A 20,618-nucleotide genomic window follows, 5' to 3' on the forward strand; every position below is an offset into this window, starting at 1 on the left:
CACTGGTGATTAATCCATCGATGCCACGTACCATTACTTTTGATATCCCATCACAATATCAACTAGTGGCTCTTATCGGTGAGGGAGCCTACGGGACAGTATGTTCAGCAATCCACAAGCCAACTGGCATCTATGTTGCCATTAAAAAGATTCAACCATTTAGCAAGAATATGTTCGTTACAAGAACGCTACGTGAGATCAAACTGTTAAGTTATTTCCACGACCATGAGAATATAATTAGCATTTTGGATAAAGTCAGGCCGACTAGCATTGATAAGATGAATGCCGTGTATCTGGTACAGGAGTTGATGGAAACAGATTTACAGAGGATCATTAGCAACATCTCTACAAATCCCCTAAGCGATGATCACATTCAATATTTCACATATCAGATATTGAGAGCATTAAAATCGATTCATTCTGCTCAGGTAATTCATAGGGATTTAAAACCATCTAATCTGTTGTTAAATTCCAATTGTGATTTAAAAGTTTGTGATTTTGGTCTATCGAGATGCCTAGCAAGCAGTAGCGATTCAAGAGAGACCTTGGTAGGGTTTATGACAGAATATGTGGCTACACGTTGGTATAGAGCACCTGAGATTATGTTAACTTTCCAAGAATACACGACTGCAATGGATATATGGTCGTGTGGGTGCATATTGGCAGAATTGGTGTCAGGTAAACCACTTTTCCCCGGTAGAGATTATCACCATCAGTTGTGGTTAATCTTGGAAGTGGTGGGTTCACCCACTTATGAGGACTTTGAATCGATCAAATCTCAAAGAGCCAAGGAGTACATTTCTAATTTGCCTTTGAAGGCAAAACTACCGTGGGATGTTGTGCTGGGGAAGCAAAATCTAAATCCTGATATGGTTGATCTTTTGGATAGAATGTTAGCATTTAATCCAAATAAAAGAATTAGTGCTGCAGAAGCATTAAACCATCCATATTTGGCGATGTATCACGATCCGGAGGATGAACCTGAATACCCACCATTAAACTTGGAGGATGACTTCTGGAAAATCGACAATGAAATTAAAAAGCCCAATGAAGATGGTGAAATTTCAATAGACGTTTTGAAAGCGATGTTATATGATGAAATTATGAAACGCACAGATTAATGGAGGCCGAAGAGCATATTTGTCGTTCTTAATTAACTTGTCAGTAGATTTTACTTTATGCTATTCTGTTTATATATTGTTATATAATAGTTGAACTTTAAAGGTGTTTTTCAGGTAAGGTTGGACCCGATGAGCTCTTCAGTAAAAAAATCGTCGTCATCTTCATCACTAACAACAAATGAGATTTACAGAGTAAAGGACTTTATCACAGCCGCCGCAAGTCCCATTAGATTTTCAAACACTGGTGATCCTCAAGCATTAAAGCTCCCGTCATGTCATGGCCACCAGAGATTCTTTACCAAATTCTATCCTATCAGTTTAGGGATTTAATGAGTAGTGATTATCCTAATAATGCTGAAAAGTTTAACGAAAATTTTAGAACATTCATCAATAGTAATTTGACTGTTAATAAGGCATTCTCACATATTTGTCAGGTTCTTATCTATAGATATTGTAACTTGACCACGGCAAGAAGATTTCATCACCTTTTAAACACATTGAAAGAGCATAGGGAACTGCGAAATGCTGTGCAGATTGTAGATTTCCAAGAGTTAACATCAATTGGACTAGGTAGAACCGGTGAAATGAATAAAATGATCAAAAACTTAACCAATGAAACTTTATTGGAGTTTTTGCATTTGACCAAGTTTACACTAAGAGAATTTTTGGCATGTGAACATATTCAAGATGACCTCGATGAAAATATCATATATTTTCTACTGCGGCCTGGGACTGTTTTAAGTGTATTGGATTTTTGTGGTTGTTCAGGTGCAAGATTCACAGAGAGTTGTATTGTATCACTTGATAAATTGTATCGATTTGACAAAGAAAGACAAATTGATTTACCCATCGAAGAGAATTACCAAATAACTTGTTTGGGACTTAATGATTGCACAGATTTACCTTCATATGTTCTCGGTAGAATGCTTAGGATGTTACCAGAGTTACAAAAATTGGATTTATCTCATACTTCCATTGATGACGACATTTTACTCAATAAGATACCTCATCTCAAAAATTTAACACATTTATCATTAGCCATGTGTTTGAAATTATCTCCAAGAGCGATTCTAGAGTTTTTCAGCTATCATCCAGCTGTAACTGATGAAAACAATTTAGCAACATTAGAATGGTTAAATCTTTATACAATGCCGCATTCATCTTCGTGGTCTGAAGTGCACACACTTTTCCTTTTAAAAAAACTATGCCAGTATGGACACAATAAGACTTTACAATATTTGAATTTGAGCGGTATGTCACTACATGAATCTAATGACACCACTGTTACGAGATCCACATTCTATTTCCAATGTCATGATGCATTAACATTTATTAAATGGAACTTCCCCAAATTAAAAAGTTTAAGCATTGCAGGAAATAATATTCCGGTACCCAAACTATGTGAATTTCTAACGCCAATTTCCCCCGATACGATGTCAGATAATTGGTGGTTACACGAGGATCAAAACATGCAACAGTTGAAATTTTTAAACGTTTGCAACAATTCATACGTGAACAGATGGACAATTCAGGATTCTGCTCTTTATACATGTTCGCCAAGTTTAGTCTGCTTAGAGGTATCATTTGATGCATGGCAAATGATCGAAAAATCAAATTCAAGACATGAAATTACAGTCTTACATTTTAAAAATCCCAACTCCTTTTTGAAGGATACAGCGGATGCGGAAGTTATCAAATGGAAATGTTATATCGGTTCATCATATGGTAGAAGGTACTGGATCTATAAAACAGATCCGTATTTAAACAGAGATGATTTACAAACTACAGGGAATGTGACCAGGTACGATTCAGAGGGTAATAAAATAATTGAGATTGTTAAACAACCAGATTTCCTCAAATTTGCTCAAAATAAAATCATGCTTGGTTGTGGATTTATCCCACTTAGCGGTGTTAGAAGGAAGAAATGCTATAGAGATTTGAAACCCCCAATTTCACAATTTTTCACAAGAAATGGTGGGGTTACGTTGGGTAGTAGATCAACCCCGATTATAACTCCTATGTTACCACCAGGTGGTTGGAGAGTTGTATCTAACCATGAGCAGGAAGACGGAGCATCGCTGAGCGATGCTATAATGGAAGAGGATGAGGATGAAGATGAAGAACAGGAATTCGATGACGATAACGTTTCAGATACTTACAGTGCAAGTGCAAGTTCAACAACATTTTCACGTACCACAAGTCTAGGAAGAATGAGAAGCGGTCTCTATTGGGATAGATCTATCCATGACCTACACTCAAGATTCATGGAGTCAGATATAATGGATCCGCTACCAGAACCTTCAATACCCCCCAGTATTGGTGAAGAAGTTGAGGAGAACGATGAAGAATATTTGAACGACCCCAGTCTACAGAGAAGGAGGTCCCAGTTAAATCTACAGAGGTCAAGACCACCATCTCTTCACCACAGACATTCAGCATTGGATTCATCGGCGTCTATATTACTGCCTCTAAGGAAATTGCAAAATTACTATTATGCACATCCACAAGAATTTGTTTATAATCCAAATGACCAGGAAACAACACTCAAATATCAATTACATTTCCAAGTAATTGATGAATACCAAGTTTTTGGCTGTATAGAACGCGGTATGTATAGATATTACAGCCTAAGAGCGTAAGGGATAGGAAATGTTCCTTTTTTTTTTTATTTTACTATTGTTATTGCTTTTGATAAAAGAATGAATTACATATACTTCGAGAAGCCTGCTGGTGCTATGACGACCTTCTGTATTGTCAATATGCTATTGTGCTGGTAGAACTTCAAACAATTGAAGTTCGGTGAAGAAGAAAAAAAACACCAGCGAAGATAAACACCAACGATAACAATGCCTATATGTTTACTAATTACCAAAATGAGTTAGAATGTAAATAGATAAATATTTACACAAATTCAGTAAATTAGCAAGCTTTTGGATAATGTTCTCGTCAATGGAGAATCTACGCGGAGAATTCTTCATTTCGTTCCATTAATGTCCCTAATGAATGTCAATTATGTGACATGTCCGGACGGTTGGACTTTTCAGCTCATTGCAAAGATATCCAAACACTCGAATATATTTCATCTTATTATAATGTCTTAAAATCCAATGATATCACATTTCCTTGAGATTTCATTGCAAGCTGGAACTACAATCAAGACAGAGGTAAAGGTGACGGTAATAATTAGCCCTAGCTATCTCTTTTCCTCCTGATTGAAGGGACTATTAGAAATTTAACGATGCCAAAAACATGGCAATCATATACTGGGAATAGCGATTCTTCTTCCACATACAGTACAGATATATCACGACCGACAGTTAATCCTCACCGTTCATTCTTTGTCGAGGATTTTGACGGGCAAGGTCCCGATGACGAAGGAAGTAGAAGAGGACTTAGTGTTTACTTAGACGATACCAGATTAACTGTACCACCTACACCATCGGATTTGAACAGTAGTGCAGAAGATATAAGTTCACAAGCAGCAATTGCAGATAGAAGTGGTGCGACGAATGAACAAGCTGATCACAGTGAGAATACAAATCATGAATATATAACGAATCTAAGTCCTGGTGTAGTAGCTTATCGTACTGTTAACGATAGTGCTTATTCAGGCCAATCATCAGAAGATTTACAAAACTTCAATGCCGGTGTAGCTGCATTTACACATATTAATCGACCACTCCCGTCTGTCATTGCAGAAGGACCAGATGAGAACAGTTCATGTCGTACCGGTGAAAACCAATCAGATTTAGAAAATTATGATCGATACCCTCATAAACCCAAATATAATGATAGAGATGAACAGGAACAACCGCTGCAACCAGCGGCAGAATTTGATAATGAGCGCCAGATTCCTCCGCTCGATGAACCCCCTCACATTAAAATGGATACCCAAAGTATAGAGAGTTCCATAAAGGATAGTCTTAATCAAAGATTTGAAGATGCCGCTTGTGAAATAGATACGAGTAACGAAGATTCCAACGAAACTCGGCAGACTATTTCCACATCAATATTAATCAATGAAAGAGACTCGCTGCCGTCCAGGTCGTCGATTCAATATCCGCCTATTGAGGCAACCTCATCCAGAATTGAGCCGTCAGATATTGATATAGATCGAAGGGTCGAAGAGTTAGAAACTGAAGCTCAAAGAGATATACCACCCGGAAGTTATGGTACAAGACTTCGATCAGAAGGGTTCATTCTTCATGATTTAAAGATATCCCAAAGAGAATCCACTTCACCTCAAGATGAAAGTAAGAAAAAACATGTTCCTCGAAATCTATCACTGTTGAGTAAGATATTGATTCCAGCAGCTCCTGATTATACCGGTACAGAAATTCCAGTACTTCGATCGGTGGGGAGTCCAAGAGTAGGCCAGCAGGAAATCCCGAAGCAGCTAGAGGAACAGGAGGAAGTGCCAGTGGAGGAACCGCAATCAATTTCGCCAACTCCTCAAAGACCAGAGCCTGCACAAGTTAAACCGATCGAGCGTTCGCGACCAACTTCAAGATCTGAAGGTTTAACTTATTCACAAGTGGATCTGGCATTGGAAGTATTGAAACAATTTCAAGAAGAGCTAAAGAGAAAAACAGGATTATCTGGTGATAATAGTAATGATAATGATAATGATGACGATGACAATAATGATAATGATAATGATAATGATAACAATGATGATGATGATGACAATTCAATTCACAACAATAACTCAAGTTGCGACGATACTAGTTACCACAATGATAAAGGTTACGTGCCCAAAACGATGCCATTCCAAAGGGTAGATTCAAATGCAATTGATTCCAAAATCCCAATAAACTTTTGGCAAAAATTCAGCATTTGGAGAGTTTTATTGGTGATATTTACATGCATCCTATTTCCACCATTCTTTTTTATGATAGCAGCTGGTCATAAGCTTGGATTTTCTGATTTTAGGATTATTAAGTTGATTACGCATCCAAGTTATAGAGCAAGGATTTGGAAGGGGTTCCTTTGGGATATCAGTGTAAGATGGTTTAGATGGCTATGCCTCATCCTGGGTATAATTGAGACGTTAGGAATCTTCGCAGGTATTGCGGTTGGGTTTGGTGTTAGTCTTGGTGCCGAGTAGTTCGATTTAGTTTTAGTTTTGGCTTCGGTCACCCGCGTCGTAATAGCATAGTATTACATAGTAAATTGTAATGACAGTAACGCAAATCTAGAGGAGTGGCAACTCAATCCATGGGCCATGGGGGGTGAATACGAGTGTCAGTATTCTAATGACCAAATTCGTAAGAAGCACAAATGTTGGCATGATGGCAAATTGAAGCTACGCAGCGATGGCAAAGTTGCACTTTGCGATGAAGATGGTTCAAAGTTGAGTGTCAAAAGAGAAATGGGGAGATGGTTAGACCCGAAAAAATTCAATCAGGAATTTCAATTCTGCAGCAGATTTGTCGTTGCTATCACATCACTGGATGAGAAGCCTTCATTAGCGTTACCTATGAGACCATTCAAAACCCCCCGAACGCTACCGATAGGAAGACCAGCGAAACCAGCAGGACCAGCAAGACCTGCAAGAAGGACTAAAGTCCTACAGCTACAGCAAAGCCAAATGCCATCCAGAACAAGAGCAAGGATACGGCATGTCCAAGTAGAACCAATTCGCATATAACGAAATTTTCATTAATACGTACTAATGCTATACACGCTATAAAGAAAGAAGGTTAAATCTAATTGCAGGAACTCTAAATTTAAGCGGAAACCTTCTTCTCAACGATTTCCCACAAGGCAACGATATCGTGGGAGAAACGTCTAATACCATCTGCCAACTTGTCAGTAGCCATGGCGTCGTCGTTAACTTCGTATCTGAAAAGAGCTTCGTCGTTGATGAAAGAGACCTTGTCATCACCGGCTTTCTTTGCAGATTCAACATCCAAGACCTTGTCAACGGTTTCCTGGGAGTTGTATAATTCATCCAACAAATTTGGAGAAATGGTCAAGAAATCAACACCACCTAGAGCCTTGATTTCATCAACATTTCTAAAGGAGGCACCCATGACAATAGTCTTGTAGTCGTGCTTCTTGTAGTAGTTGTAGATTCTACGCACAGACAAAACACCTGGGTCTTCTTCACCAGAGTAAGTCTTACCGGTCTTTGCCTTGTAAAAGTCCATGATTCTACCAACGAATGGAGAGACCAAAGTGACACCGGCTTCAGCTGCAGCAACAGCTTGAGGGAAAGAGAACAGTAGAGTCAAGTTGACGTGGACGCCGTGTTCCTTTTCCAATTCCTGAGCGGCTTGGATACCTTCCCAGGTTGAGGCAATCTTGATCAAAACTCTCTTAGGGTCGACACCGACAGACTTGTACAATTCGATGATGTGTAGAGCCTTCTTGATGGTACCCTCCTTGTCGAAAGATAGACGAGCATCCACTTCGGTGGAGACTCTACCTGGAACGATCTTTAGAATTTCCTTACCGAATTCAACCAACAATCTGTCGATAGCGTTTTCGGTTTTTTCTTCAACGGTCTTACCGTTTTCCTTACCGTAAGCAACTGCAACATCCAGTAGTTTACTGTATTGTGGACTCTTGACAGCAGCTAGGATCAAAGATGGGTTGGTGGTAGAGTCTTGTGGTTGGTATTTAGCTATTGATGCAAAATCACCACTGTCTGCGACAACGAAAGTACCAGTGGATTTCAATTGATCTAATGATGAAAGCTTTTGCTTCTTTTGAGCTGGCTGACCAGACATTATGAATCGGAGTTGTTTGAGATGTTGATTCTTAGTAAGCTAAACGCTTTCGCGAAAGAACTAACCGCAGTTAACACGAACATCTTTTCGGATTCGTTCCCTTTATATATGTGATTCCAGGGGTGGACTGGTCCATCGAAGGGTTACGAAATCCAGGCGAAAAGAAGAAAAAAAAAGACGACTTCGCAACGAGGAGGAGGAACTGTCCGGACCAACAGGGGCCATGTCCGACACCGGGTGTACTGGTCTGTCCGGGACCACCGTCGTTTCTTTTTCTTCCAGTCCGTATAGGCAACATGCAAGCGTTACTATAGGCACCGCTATTTATTGTGATCGACAAGCCCATAGCCATCTAGATTTGTCCCTGACTAATGACGATTACCTTACAAATTATACTCTACCGGACCTCCATGCTAGGATCGCTGCTCTGTGCCCGTGGACCGTCCACATCGCCTACAGTTAGAACTCCATAGTAGAATCCCTCTTGATGCCATTTATTGTTTTGTTCTCCCGGTGTGGCTTTCCTTCTACTCCTACAGCCCACGCTGCTGTTCGAGATCGAATACAACAGCTTACTGAGAAAACATTCGTAAAAAGAGTACACACCTGGCGCTCAACAGCGACTGCTATACCAATTGCAAGTCGTAGTCTATGCCTCCGGCAGGTTCTTTTGGAAAAGAACCAAAACCGTTCTTACTCGCATGGCCCGTAATGGTTCGACCTCCCAGCGGCTTGCTGACGTGACACACATATCATTCGAACATATACATATACATATACACGTATATATATAAACGTTTCTTTCCTCTTGCACTACTAAAATAAAAGTTCCTCTAATCCTCCACACCGTCAGCGGATGCCAGCAATCGCAATACTATGTCTTCTGCTTTTCATCCTCGTGTTAACGTACCTGTTCCTATCCGACTCCTTATCGAATGGACAATCAGCTAAAATCTGAAACATCCTCTTGTTAAATCTCGATCCAATCTTCTCATGGACTATCGCAATATGTCTGTTATAAGCATCCTTCCTGTGGAATATTTTATCGCAGTATTGATGTGGGCATTTAAGGGTAGGGTACGTTTCATCCTTTAGATTCAACATTTCTTTCAAATCCGCCGGCAGATGGTCCTTGTGCTGGATCGCACAATGCCTACGGAGGTCCGGCCTCCGTGGCAATCCCAAGATCTTCCATGGACACAATGGAAAAGGGCATTTGAACTCTCGCCGAATATCAAATTCGTCCATGTGCGACGCATACTCAAATATATTCGAAAACGTCTCTGGACAATGTGTACACCTGTAATATCCCCTCTTATGCTTATTAGAAATTACCCCCATTAAAGGCTGATCCATATGCAATTGCTCCAACAACGAAAGTCCAGGGGTCGGTGGCACTGTCATATTGCGTATATCTTGATGCTTGGGCATCAAGATCTGCGGTGAGATCAGGTCAATCGCTGAATCACTCTCCGAGACAGTAGCTGGCGCCGAAGCAGGCGCCGCTGACATAAAATTTGTAATACTGTCTTGTCCATTTTCCGTGTCGCCAGCGTCCAACCACCAAGTATCGAAAAACCCTGGCTGCAATAGACTTTCAACAGGCATTGATAGTTCCTGCGAAAAATCCATCAACTGTATCCCCTCCATTCCACTACTACCACTATAACAACAACGGCAACAATGCCAAACGAATAAAAAAAAAGAAGAAAATGAAAATGAAGTCAAAACTCCAGGCAAGACAAGTTGTGCCGTCCTTTCCTTTGATTGCCTTTGAGCGTACTTCCCCAGATCACGACGATTAGGTTAATAAACTTTCTCTTTATAAATCAATACCATATCACACTCAACCCTTTGGTGAAAACGTAAATAGTCATCCTCATTTTTTTGAGATACACTTCCTTAACAATTATGATGCATGCTAACAATTATGATGCATGCTAAACCGATGCGCATTTTAACGTATCTTGGGGCTTCATCTGAAACTGTTAACGACAGGGAAGCGCATCACTATCAGAACACACACGCGTACGGACGTACTGACGGTTCTACCTACCTACGAGCTTTTACACGTACAAAATTTACTTGTTCATCCACGTATTTCCGATATTTACGGCAAGTCATTGCTATGTCCATTGAATCTAATAAAAACATTCCCAAGACCGTTTCCGGGACGCCCTGTTACTACGCATAATTACTACTATAGTGGCTGCTGCCACCCTTTCCTGGCACTAAACTAAGTTAAACTAAATTAAACTAATCTAACCTAGACATTCCCGCTGGGCTTAAGCCCCGTCGTTTCTTATATTTCCTTTACCCTTTTCTTTTCCATTGTCTTTCTTTATCTTTACCTTTTCCTCCTTACAGTACCTGCTTCGAACCTACGGCCTGTCTTTAGCGTCGTTATCAAAATATGTCTACTTTATGCGTGGGTAGGCAGTTTATAGTGGTGCGGTTCCGCCACACAAAGTCATCATAATCATAATCATCTCAATAGTAACAAACTCCATCCTGCATTGTTCCCCCCTCCTTATAGTCTAATCAAAGCGGGCTCAAATACATATAGTTGGTGATGGAACGATGATGTGGAAACTTTTCGCCCTGTGAAATTGTGTCTAGATCTGGATCCAACACTACGTCATCCCCCGGAATCCAATTGACAGGAGTCATAATATTACCATTGTGCGCATCCACAGTTTGTAGACTATCTATACATCTTAGTAATTCCGCGGTGTTACGGCCCGTTGACAGTGGATACGCCTGTATCAATCTCACTCTTTTGTGGGGGTCGATGATGTAGACGGACCTCATAGGAATTGGCTTGCCAGCTCTATCGAAATGTAAGAGATCTATCATGCCGTATGTTGTTGACACCTTTCGAGATTCATCGCATAGAATCGGAAAGCGCACTTGACTACCCGTTATCCTCTGAATGTCTAGCAGCCATTGGCGATGAGTCTCAGCATCGTTGGTGGAAAGACCGAGTAATTTACAGTTACGTGCATTAAATTCATCTTGTAAGGCAGCTAGTGCACCGATCTCTGTCGTACAGATTGGTGTGAAGTCACTTGGATGTGAAAAGAACAGTATCCATGAGCGTGATGAGTACTGGTAGAAGTCGATGAAACCTTGTGAAGAGGGACATTGGAAATTTGGGGCAATGGAATGGAGGTAGACACTCGGACGGATACTCATGAAGACGAATATGAGCTTGTTACTTACTTTTGTTCAGACTTCGAAATCGTTCTCTTATTTCGACGTTGGTTTATACGGGCGATAGATTTTTTAGTCAGAGTTTAGTTGTTAGTAGATGAAATGAACAAGTTAAAGGAAAGAGAAGCACAGAAGGGAGAAAACAGAGAGACAAAGCAGGGATAATGGCTCAAAATGCTAATTCGAAGAGACCTGGGACTCCTCCACAAGGGCAGTCTCAACAGCAACAACAGCAGCAGCAGCAACAACAACAACCGCAATCTCAACAGCCTCAATCCCAGCAAGCTCAATCCCAGCAGCAAAGAGGTCAACCAAGGCCCAATGGTCCCTTCTCGGCTTCTGATTTGAACAGAATCGTTCTCGAGTATCTCAACAAGAAGGGTTACCATAGAACTGAGGCAATGCTAAGAGCAGAAAGCGGACGTACTTTAACATCGCCCAATAAGCAGTCACCAGCCAATGTGAAGACTGGTAAATTACCTGAACCAAAGACAACACCAGCAGGTGTGGATAAGAATGCCAAACCGGTCAGTAATCCGGCCATCCCCGCCAAGAGAGACTCGTCGTCAGCTGTGGTTAGCGAGGAGCAATTAAAGGAAACTACCTCGTCTGAGAATTACATTAGAGCCTATTCAATGCTCAAAAATTGGGTCGATTCATCGTTAGAAATCTACAAGCCGGAACTGCAATACATTCTGTATCCGATTTTCATCTATTTGTTTTTAATCCTTGTCTCTAAGAATGCATTACACGCAAGGAGATTTTTTGACAGATTTTCACCAGATTTTAAGATTAACCACAGCTCAGAGATTAATAGGCTGTTTAGTGTCAATTCCGTGGATCATATCAAGGAAAATGAAGTGGCAAACGCGTTCCATACAAACCGTTACAAAGTAACGATTTCCAGGACGACGTTAAACTTATTACTTTATTTCCTCAATGAAAATGAAGGTGTCGGTGGTTCACTTATTATTAGCGCAATAAATCAACATTTGGATCCCAACGTTGTCGATACCGTTACTTCCAAGGATCAGTTAGCCGACGGTATCAAAGTGATCGAGTCTAGTGGTAATGCTGATGATAGCGATATTAACACGGCTAAAGTTAAGTTGGGACCATATCCAAGAGATCAAGAGTTTTCAAAAGAAATTGAAACTGAATTGAAAATCAGAGATGAACAGGAGAAGCGCTCCGATAAACATACGCTTGTGCAAGAATACAAAGTCATGAACAATGAACCTTACGAAGAACCTACGCCAGATATCAAAGAAGAAGAGAGGGAGAAGGAAAAGGAGAAAGAAAAGGAAAAGGAGAAGGACAAAGAAAATGGTGAGAAAACTGAGACTAGTGGTACTGATGATAAAGGTACTGATGATAAGGACGGTGAAACTGAGGAAAAGGAGGAAAGTAATGAAACCGCTCCAACACCTAAAACGGAAGAGAAAAAACCTGTGACTAAAGCCCAACAGCCTCAATTGGAGGATGCAAACATGGAATCACCAGCACTTGATGCGTTACCATTACCACCAAAAACTACTCTCGATATTAAATTGGAAGTTCAACGTGTTAAGGAATCAAGAGACGCTATAAAATTAGACAATTTACAATTGGCATTACCGAGCGTTTGTATGTATACGTTCCACAATACCAATAGAGACATGACTAGTCTAGAGTTTAGCGACGACTGCCGGTTAGCCGCCGCAGGTTTCCAAGATAGTCAAATTAAATTATTTTCACTGGATGGTTCACCACTAGGTAACAGGTATGATCCAGATTTACCAGAAGATGCGACTTCCAAGACGTTAGTAGGTCATAGTGGTACAGTGTATTCCACCAGTTTCAGCCCTGACAATCGTTATTTGGTCTCTAGTTCCGAAGATAAAACCGTACGATTGTGGTCGTTGGATACTCACAGTGCTTTAGTTAGCTATAAAGGTCATAATCATCCAGTGTGGGATGTGAAATTTTCGCCGTTAGGCCATTATTTTGCAACTGCCTCTCACGATCATACCGCTAGATTATGGTCTTGTGATCACATTTACCCATTGCGTATCTTTGCAGGTCATTTAAACGATGTGGATTGTGTATCATTCCATCCTAATGGTTGTTACCTCTTTACAGGTTCCAGTGATAAGACCTGTAGAATGTGGGATATTGCTACTGGTGACTGCGTAAGATTATTCCTTGGATTGACTGCACCGGTCATTTCTACGTGCGTTTCTCCCGATGGAAGATGGTTATCAACAGGTAGTGAAGATGGTATTATTAACGTCTGGGATATTGGTACAGGTAAACGTTTGAAGCAAATGCGTGGTCATGGTAAAAATGCTATTTATTCTCTAGCGTACTGTAAAGAAGGTAATGCGCTAATTAGTGGTGGTGCAGACCATTCAGTGCGAGTCTGGGATCTCAAGAAAGCTACTACAGAATCAGGTCCCGAACCAGAGCAAGCATTCGTTGGTTATTTGGGCGATGTTACAGGTTCTATCAATCAAGACATTAAAGAATATGGTAGAAGGAGAACCGTTATACCAACTAATGATCTTGTAGCTTCGTTCTACACAAAGAAGACTCCAGTGTTTAAAGTTAAGTTTACAAGAAGTAATCTGGCACTAGCGGGTGGTGCATATAGAGATTGAAAAAACGACAGAAAAAAAAAGTTGTATAGAATGTCTGTATAATAGTACTATTATTAATATATGTCCATTAGTCTAGTATAGGTCTTTGAGATTCCCATACCCTTGAAAGCGATGCCTCGTAGCCGCGGTAATTGGTTTGCCAATATACAAACCACTGAGGTAATACGAAGATGTAAAAGGATGATAGGCACCAGGCAACAACGGCGTACGATAACCCCAATGCTAGAATGACATAGGTAAATACGATTGTGCTTAATACAAGCGCATATAACCTAGTATTAAACACGACCAACTTAGGTAGAATTAGATTAAGCTGAATGCATATGAAGAGGAAACAGAAAACTTGAGTAGAAGAATTTAATCTTGATGCTAAGACCGTAACGATTGCCAGAAGAAGATTCGTCGATAGATTCGAAGTTTGGGATGCCGAATTTGGTGACATAGATCCCACATACGCCAGTGTTAACCAAAAGGCAAGAGTCCAGATGGAATTAGATGCAGTTGTCTTGGATAACGATTTTAGAACCGGTGATAATGTTAACATGGCAAATGTAATGACAAGAGATGATCTCAAATCGACCCAGCGTCGTGTTGATTTCCAACTCAAATACAGAATGAATACAGTCAGAGCTATGGTATAAGGTAGTGGATCCACTTTATAATGATAGATGAAATTGAATGCAATGAATACAAGTGAAGTGCTGAGCAGTTTGTTGTAAAAAAGTACCAAATCTGTTCTTACCTGTACCACTGGTGTCGCTGATGTCGGTGATGGCCATGCGTATTTACCCTTATATCGTAGCCTTTGTGCATGTCTAATAAATTCAGGATCTGTATAATTATCAGGATAATCTTGACGAATCCACAATATTCTTTTCCATGGTTCCTTTTTATGCTCCCCCATCATTTCCTTTCCATGTCAACATGAGTTTTGTGCATTGAAGAAGTTATTATCATCAGCCCCATTAACATAAATATCTAAACTACAAAAACCACATACATAACCCTATGAGAAGCTCTAAGACTATGCATAGTACCGCATCATCTGTAAGACCTGTTCCCACAGCTGAAGAAGAGGAAGAGACAGATACCGCTTTTTACAGATATGTTCCAAGAACATTACAACAGGGGGGTCCATTTTACGGCTCTGTTAGCCAAGGTAAATTCGCAGACAGTGATAGGGGAGGTAGTAGGAGTGGCTCAACTAAACACTTAGATTCAGGAAGAACCGAAAATACTGATGAAGGGCATGCCTACAAGACTTCACGATTCCGGCCGCATCATGTCTCAACTGATGAGTTTACTGGACCACCACACAATCTAGCGGCAGCTTTCCAATACGAAGATCTTTCCAACGGTCAAGAAGGTGATAATGAAAGCGGTCAATCCAATTCTTCACATAGCATGCCTGAAACGGATGCACAGTCAAGAAATTTAAATTCAGATGATATCGATATCAAGAGTATACATGGTGAAGATCACTACGGTAAATTGGAGACTACACCGATTGCAGATAATCAAGACAGGCTATGGACCCAAATTGACGCCCTCGATGATGTTAAAAAATTGGCAAGTAGCATGAACCTGTATGATGGTTTCCCACCGGGTTTTGAGGAACAGTTAAGTAAACTAAGAGAGGCGCATTCCCAACTGTTAACAATGATGCGTGATAGAGATGCGCTATTAGAAGAAGAAAGAGACATTAATGGAAACGATACTGAAAGTGCTAGGGATTTCGGAGTTAGAATGGACAAAGCCATGAGTAATGGTTTTAGCCATGTAGGAGGCCGCCCAACTGGGAACGGAGAGACAAATAGCGTTGATCCAAAACGTCCTGGTAGTAGTGCTAGCGCTGGCGCTGGCGCTGGCGCAGGTGCAAGCGCGAATTCAGTTTTAGATGCAAATACAAGTGCAAATGCAAATGCAAGTGTCAGTAGCACAAAGAGTCAGAAACCTAGCAGAAGAGAGAAAAGAAGTACTGCACCTTCAATGACCGGGATAGATGAAGACAAATATGTCCAAGAGATGATCGGTATTATCAAGCAATTGAGGGCCTAGATCTACATACACGTGAAATGCACGTGCTGTGGCTGCTGTCATCATGTACGCCCCAGTTTTATTCCTACGCAATTTCTCCGAAGTCACAGAAAATCTCGGAGCCATTTTTTTTACCCCTCACATGTCACCCGGTCATTCGAGAAGAAAATTTATTTTTGTAATTTGTCACCCCTCGAAAGTCCATTTTCTGTCCGCTCGTTCCACCTGAGGGGGATAAACCGAAGGTTACGTAAGGTAAGGTAACCCCTAACGAACGTGTACGTACACATTTATATATAAGGGGGAGAGGCACGCTTATTCGAAAAGGTATACAGGCGGATCCTATTCGTGTAATAGAGAAGAGGACAGAAGAAGAGAATAGATAGAAATTCGGCCAGTTCTGTCATACTTATAGAATTCTTACAATACTTTAATTCGTGATGGCTTCTGCAAACACATTTTCTGATTTCAAATTAGCAACCGAATTGCCTGCATGGGAAAAGTTGCAACAATTGCACAGTTCTCAAGGTAAGAACATCTCTGTTAAAGAGGAGTTCAGCAAGGACCCAAAGAGATTCGAGAAATACAGCAAGACTTTCCACAACTACGATGGTTCTAAGATTCTATTTGACTTCTCCAAGAACTTGATCAACGATGAAATTGTCTCTGCCTTGGTCCAATTGGCTAAGGAAGCCAAAGTGACTCAATTGAGAGACAACATGTTCGCAGGTGAACACATTAACTTCACTGAAGATCGTGCTGTATACCACGTTGCCTTGAGAAACACCGAGGGCAAATCCATGAAGGTTGACGGTGAGGATGTGACTCCTGAAGTTCACTCTGTGTTGAACCACATGAAGGAATTCTCCGAACAAGTTCGTTCCGGTGCTTGGAAGGGTTTCACCGGTAAGAAGATCACAGATGTGGTCAACATCGGTATCGGTGGTTCCGATTTGGGTCCAGTGATGGTCTCTGAAGCTTTGAAGCACTACGCCACTGACATCAAGGTCCATTACGTTTCTAACATCGACGGTACCCACATTGCTGAAACTCTGAAGAACGTGAATGCCGAAACTACACTTTTCCTAGTGGCATCCAAGACCTTCACCACCGCTGAGACTATCACTAACGCTAACACCGCCAAGAACTGGTTCCTGGAACATGCTGGTGGTGAAAAATCTCACATCGCAAAGCACTTCGCTGCCCTATCTACTAACGCCGAAGAAGTTGCTAAATTTGGTATCGATACCAAGAACATGTTTGGCTTTGAAAGCTGGGTAGGTGGTCGTTACTCTGTGTGGTCCGCCATTGGTCTTTCTGTTGCCATCTACGTCGGTTTTGACAAGTTCTGGTCATTCTTGAAGGGTGCAGAAGCTGTTGACAAGCACTTTACCGAAACACCACTAGAAGACAACATTCCATTGTTGGGTGGTTTGTTATCCGTATGGTACAACAACTTCTACGACGCTCAAACCCATTTGGTGGCTCCATTTGATCAATACTTGCACAGATTCCCAGCTTATTTGCAGCAATTGTCCATGGAATCCAACGGTAAATCTGTTACTAGAGGTAATGTTTTCACCAACTACTCTACTGGTTCCATTCTATTTGGTGAACCAGCTACTAATGCTCAACATTCTTTCTTCCAATTGGTTCACCAAGGTACCAAGGTTATCCCAGCAGATTTCATCCTTGCTGCTCAATCCCATAACCCAATTGAAAACAACCTACACCAAAGAATGTTGGCTTCCAACTTCTTCGCACAGGCTGAAGCTCTAATGGTTGGTAAAGATGAAGACAAGGTTAAGAGCGAAGGTGCCACTGGCGGTCTAGTTCCTCACAAGGTTTTCTCTGGTAACAGACCAACTACTTCCATCTTGGCCCAAAAGATTACTCCAGCTACTTTGGGTGCCTTGATTGCCTACTACGAACACGTCACTTTCACTGAAGGTGCTATCTGGAACATCAACTCCTTTGACCAATGGGGTGTTGAATTGGGTAAAGTTTTGGCCAAGGTCATCGGTAAGGAATTGGATACTTCCGATCCAATTTCCGCTCACGATGGTTCTACCAACGGTTTAATCAACCAATTCAAACAATGGGCTTAAGGATAATTTTCAACTGATTAAACGCTTTTACGTAAAAATTGTATGTTTCTTTTTTTTTATTGTTATTATAATTATGTTAATATTAAACGAATAATTGGTAATCGTGATCTGTGTAGATATTAAGTTGGTGCTGTTGTTAGCGATAGATTCCGGGCGATGTAAGCTTAGTCCTAATAGTCCACCAAACATAAGCACACATACAGACGTACAAGATGGAGACAATACCAGAGGATCGCCAACAACGTTATACGTTATGGAAGAAAAACACAAAACTACTCTACGATTATTTAAATACCAATAGCTTCAAATGGCCGTCGTTAAGCTGTCAATTCTTCCCCGACTTGGATACTTCGTCAGATACTCATAGGCTACTATTCACCTCTTTCACATCATCGCAACTGCCACAGGATGAAAATGTCACCATTGCAAGCATATCAACGCTGAGACATGTACCTTGGTCGTCCCTGAACAATTTTGACATGGATGAGATGGAGTTTAAGCCCGATCTTTCCACCAAGTTACCACCTAAAAATTTACAAATCCAATTGACAATCAATTTCCCACACGGCGATTGTAATAGAGCTACCTATCTACCACAGAACCCGGACCTCATATCTACAGCATCAAGTGACGGTAGCGTTTACATCTTTGATAGGACTAAGCGCGGTAAAAGCCCTATATCTCATCTAAGAGGACCTTTTGAAGCTCAACTGCTGCCGAACAACAATGGTTCGCCGATAGGTGAAACCGTGGCATTAGACTGGAACCGTCAAATTGAAGGTATATTAGCGTCAACCTACTCCAATGGCCAATTATGTATCTGGGATATCAAGAAATTCGAAAAGAGAAATCCGATAATGAGCCAGCCCTCCGCTGACTTTATCGATACAGAGTCCCAAGGGTTTAACGATGTCTCGTGGATGCCATCCCACGATTGTCTATTGTCCATTGCTCGAGAAGATAATATAATGACGCTTTTCGATACGAGAACAAATGGCAACATTGCACAAACAGGCCCATCAACAAATCATGCATCTGGTATTAACTGTACCAAATTCAACCCATCGCAACCATTATTAGTGGCAACCGCCAGTGGTGATGGGTTGGTACAGCTATGGGATATTCGCAAATTGCATAATCCGATAAAAACTATAAACTGCGAATCCCCACTGTCTGCACTTGAGTGGAACCCACAACTGCCAACAGTACTAGCTACAGGTGGGCAAGAGGATGGATTAGTCAAGCTTTGGAACGCATCTAATGGTCAATTACTCTTCACTCATGGTGGTCACATGCTGGGTGTCAATGACATCGCCTGGAGTCCGCACGACAAGTGGCTAATGTGCAGTGTAGCCAATGACAACTCCACACACCTGTGGAAACCTGCTAGCAGACTAGTAACATGAATACTGCAGCTTGGATTATAATATAAATAAGCATCATTATCTTCTAATGTATCACGTGAATATCATGTGACCAAAATACACGTGACCGGAGGCCAATCATACAGAGCTTTTCATGAACTAATTTTTTTTTTGCCTTCCCTCGAGAGGAAAACCTAACAAGCAAGAGAGGAGGGAAGCTAACGTAGTACACCTAACAGTAAAACGTCCGTTAGAATAGGTTAAACTTTATCGTTGGGAAGGCCTATCTTTTTTAAAATCCATAGGGATAAGCAGTACCAGAAATGAGCTTGCGTGCATTGACTTTGAAGGCTTCCGCTAGACCTATGGTAGGTCTAGCTGCTCGTAGATCTCCTGTTATGGGTCTACGTTACATGTCCACACCAACTCCAAATCCAGTAGAACCAAAGAATAAGGCAAATTCAATCATTGAAGCATTGCCAGGTAACAGTGCATTGTCCAAGACCGGTATTTTGGGTACCTCCGCTGCTGCAATCGTCTACGCTATCTCCAACGAATTGTATGTGGTTAACGATGAAAGTATCTTGTTAGGTACTTTCTTGACATTTGCTGCTCTTTTCGCTAAATACTTGGCTCCTGGTTACAAGGATTGGGCTGATGCTAGAGTTAAAAAAGTGCAAGATATTTTGAATGCATCCAGAACTAAACACGTTGACGCTGTTAAGCAAAGAATTAACTCTGTGGGTGAATTGCAAAATGTTCAAGATATCACAAATGTTCTGTTCCAAGTTTCAAAGGAAACCGTTCAATTGGAAGCTCAAGCTTTTGAATTGAAACAAAAAGTTGAATTAGCTCGTGAAGCTAAATCTGTCTTAGACTCATGGGTTAGATATGAAGCCAGTGTTCGTCAATTGCAACAGAAACAATTGACCCAAAGCGTTATCTCTAAGGTCCAAGCAGAATTACAAAATCCAAAATTCCAAGACAGAGTCTTGCAACAATCCATCTCTGAGGTGGAACAATTGTTTGCCAAGTTGAAATAAGGGGACGATTAACCGCACATTGGGGCTCACAAGCAACATTTAACTTTTCATGAATTAGATATTCCATTACGTAGATTATAAAGAAAATTATTCTCTTCCATTTTTATTCATTCTTTTTTTTTCCTCTGGCAGATCAGCATTAATTCCTAGCATATGTCTTTGTAACGAACTTTGCTTTCTTGTAAATGTTGCGGGATTGTAGGCTACATTTTTGAATCCTGGTGGTGCTAAACCTTTGGGATTCCATTCAGGATCATAGAAAATACTCTTGGATCCAAGTTCCTCGTGATTGGGTTTCTCAGTCATCAATTGATCTTGTTGTATTTGAAGGTTTTTATGTGCAAGACAACTTAGACGAT

At 40.9% G+C, this 20,618-nt stretch overlaps 14 protein-coding genes across 14 annotated transcripts; 9 read left to right on the forward strand and 5 right to left on the reverse strand.

Moving 5' to 3' along the window:
• Positions 1-20: 20 nt before the first annotated feature.
• On the forward strand, positions 21-1,121 carry KSS1 (mitogen-activated serine/threonine-protein kinase KSS1; the record flags this gene model as incomplete). Its single annotated transcript, XM_002494870.1, has 1 exon — positions 21-1,121. One exon carries the CDS (start codon positions 21-23, stop codon positions 1,119-1,121), a length of 1,101 nt encoding a protein of 366 aa, XP_002494915.1.
• A 272-nt stretch (positions 1,122-1,393) lies between these two features.
• Positions 1,394-3,760, forward strand: LUG1 (Lug1p; the record flags this gene model as incomplete). The annotated part of the gene is made up of 1 exon (XM_002494871.1): positions 1,394-3,760. The coding sequence occupies one exon, from the start codon at positions 1,394-1,396 to the stop codon at positions 3,758-3,760; it is 2,367 nt and encodes a 788-aa protein (XP_002494916.1).
• A 599-nt stretch (positions 3,761-4,359) lies between these two features.
• ZYRO0A12870g (uncharacterized protein) lies at positions 4,360-6,228 on the forward strand (the record flags this gene model as incomplete). The annotated part of the gene is made up of 1 exon (XM_002494872.1): positions 4,360-6,228. The coding sequence occupies one exon, from the start codon at positions 4,360-4,362 to the stop codon at positions 6,226-6,228; it is 1,869 nt and encodes a 622-aa protein (XP_002494917.1).
• Positions 6,229-6,345: 117 nt separating this feature from the next.
• MTE1 (Mte1p) lies at positions 6,346-6,771 on the forward strand (the record flags this gene model as incomplete). The annotated part of the gene is made up of 1 exon (XM_002494873.1): positions 6,346-6,771. One exon carries the CDS (start codon positions 6,346-6,348, stop codon positions 6,769-6,771), a length of 426 nt encoding a protein of 141 aa, XP_002494918.1.
• A 79-nt stretch (positions 6,772-6,850) lies between these two features.
• Positions 6,851-7,855, reverse strand: ZYRO0A12914g (transaldolase; the record flags this gene model as incomplete). The annotated part of the gene is made up of 1 exon (XM_002494874.1): positions 6,851-7,855. The coding sequence occupies one exon, from the start codon at positions 7,853-7,855 to the stop codon at positions 6,851-6,853; it is 1,005 nt and encodes a 334-aa protein (XP_002494919.1).
• An 849-nt stretch (positions 7,856-8,704) lies between these two features.
• Positions 8,705-9,505, reverse strand: RME1 (Rme1p; the record flags this gene model as incomplete). The annotated part of the gene is made up of 1 exon (XM_002494875.1): positions 8,705-9,505. One exon carries the CDS (start codon positions 9,503-9,505, stop codon positions 8,705-8,707), a length of 801 nt encoding a protein of 266 aa, XP_002494920.1.
• An 891-nt stretch (positions 9,506-10,396) lies between these two features.
• On the reverse strand, positions 10,397-11,050 carry ZYRO0A12958g (uncharacterized protein; the record flags this gene model as incomplete). The annotated part of the gene is made up of 1 exon (XM_002494876.1): positions 10,397-11,050. One exon carries the CDS (start codon positions 11,048-11,050, stop codon positions 10,397-10,399), a length of 654 nt encoding a protein of 217 aa, XP_002494921.1.
• Positions 11,051-11,232: 182 nt separating this feature from the next.
• Positions 11,233-13,707, forward strand: TAF5 (chromatin modification protein; the record flags this gene model as incomplete). Its single annotated transcript, XM_002494877.1, has 1 exon — positions 11,233-13,707. One exon carries the CDS (start codon positions 11,233-11,235, stop codon positions 13,705-13,707), a length of 2,475 nt encoding a protein of 824 aa, XP_002494922.1.
• A 67-nt stretch (positions 13,708-13,774) lies between these two features.
• GPI2 (phosphatidylinositol N-acetylglucosaminyltransferase) lies at positions 13,775-14,614 on the reverse strand (the record flags this gene model as incomplete). The annotated part of the gene is made up of 1 exon (XM_002494878.1): positions 13,775-14,614. The coding sequence occupies one exon, from the start codon at positions 14,612-14,614 to the stop codon at positions 13,775-13,777; it is 840 nt and encodes a 279-aa protein (XP_002494923.1).
• A 101-nt stretch (positions 14,615-14,715) lies between these two features.
• ZYRO0A13024g (uncharacterized protein) lies at positions 14,716-15,765 on the forward strand (the record flags this gene model as incomplete). The annotated part of the gene is made up of 1 exon (XM_002494879.1): positions 14,716-15,765. The coding sequence occupies one exon, from the start codon at positions 14,716-14,718 to the stop codon at positions 15,763-15,765; it is 1,050 nt and encodes a 349-aa protein (XP_002494924.1).
• Positions 15,766-16,184: 419 nt separating this feature from the next.
• On the forward strand, positions 16,185-17,852 carry PGI1 (glucose-6-phosphate isomerase; the record flags this gene model as incomplete). The annotated part of the gene is made up of 1 exon (XM_002494880.1): positions 16,185-17,852. One exon carries the CDS (start codon positions 16,185-16,187, stop codon positions 17,850-17,852), a length of 1,668 nt encoding a protein of 555 aa, XP_002494925.1.
• Positions 17,853-18,064: 212 nt separating this feature from the next.
• MSI1 (Msi1p) lies at positions 18,065-19,258 on the forward strand (the record flags this gene model as incomplete). Its single annotated transcript, XM_002494881.1, has 1 exon — positions 18,065-19,258. The coding sequence occupies one exon, from the start codon at positions 18,065-18,067 to the stop codon at positions 19,256-19,258; it is 1,194 nt and encodes a 397-aa protein (XP_002494926.1).
• A 281-nt stretch (positions 19,259-19,539) lies between these two features.
• On the forward strand, positions 19,540-20,259 carry ATP4 (F1F0 ATP synthase subunit 4; the record flags this gene model as incomplete). Its single annotated transcript, XM_002494882.1, has 1 exon — positions 19,540-20,259. The coding sequence occupies one exon, from the start codon at positions 19,540-19,542 to the stop codon at positions 20,257-20,259; it is 720 nt and encodes a 239-aa protein (XP_002494927.1).
• Positions 20,260-20,346: 87 nt separating this feature from the next.
• Positions 20,347-20,565, reverse strand: AIM4 (Aim4p; the record flags this gene model as incomplete). The annotated part of the gene is made up of 1 exon (XM_002494883.1): positions 20,347-20,565. The coding sequence occupies one exon, from the start codon at positions 20,563-20,565 to the stop codon at positions 20,347-20,349; it is 219 nt and encodes a 72-aa protein (XP_002494928.1).
• Between the last annotated feature and the right edge of the window lie 53 nt (positions 20,566-20,618).

Source organism: Zygosaccharomyces rouxii, assembly GCF_000026365.1.
Source record: "Zygosaccharomyces rouxii strain CBS732 chromosome A complete sequence".
Lineage (NCBI taxonomy): Eukaryota > Fungi > Ascomycota > Saccharomycetes > Saccharomycetales > Saccharomycetaceae > Zygosaccharomyces > Zygosaccharomyces rouxii.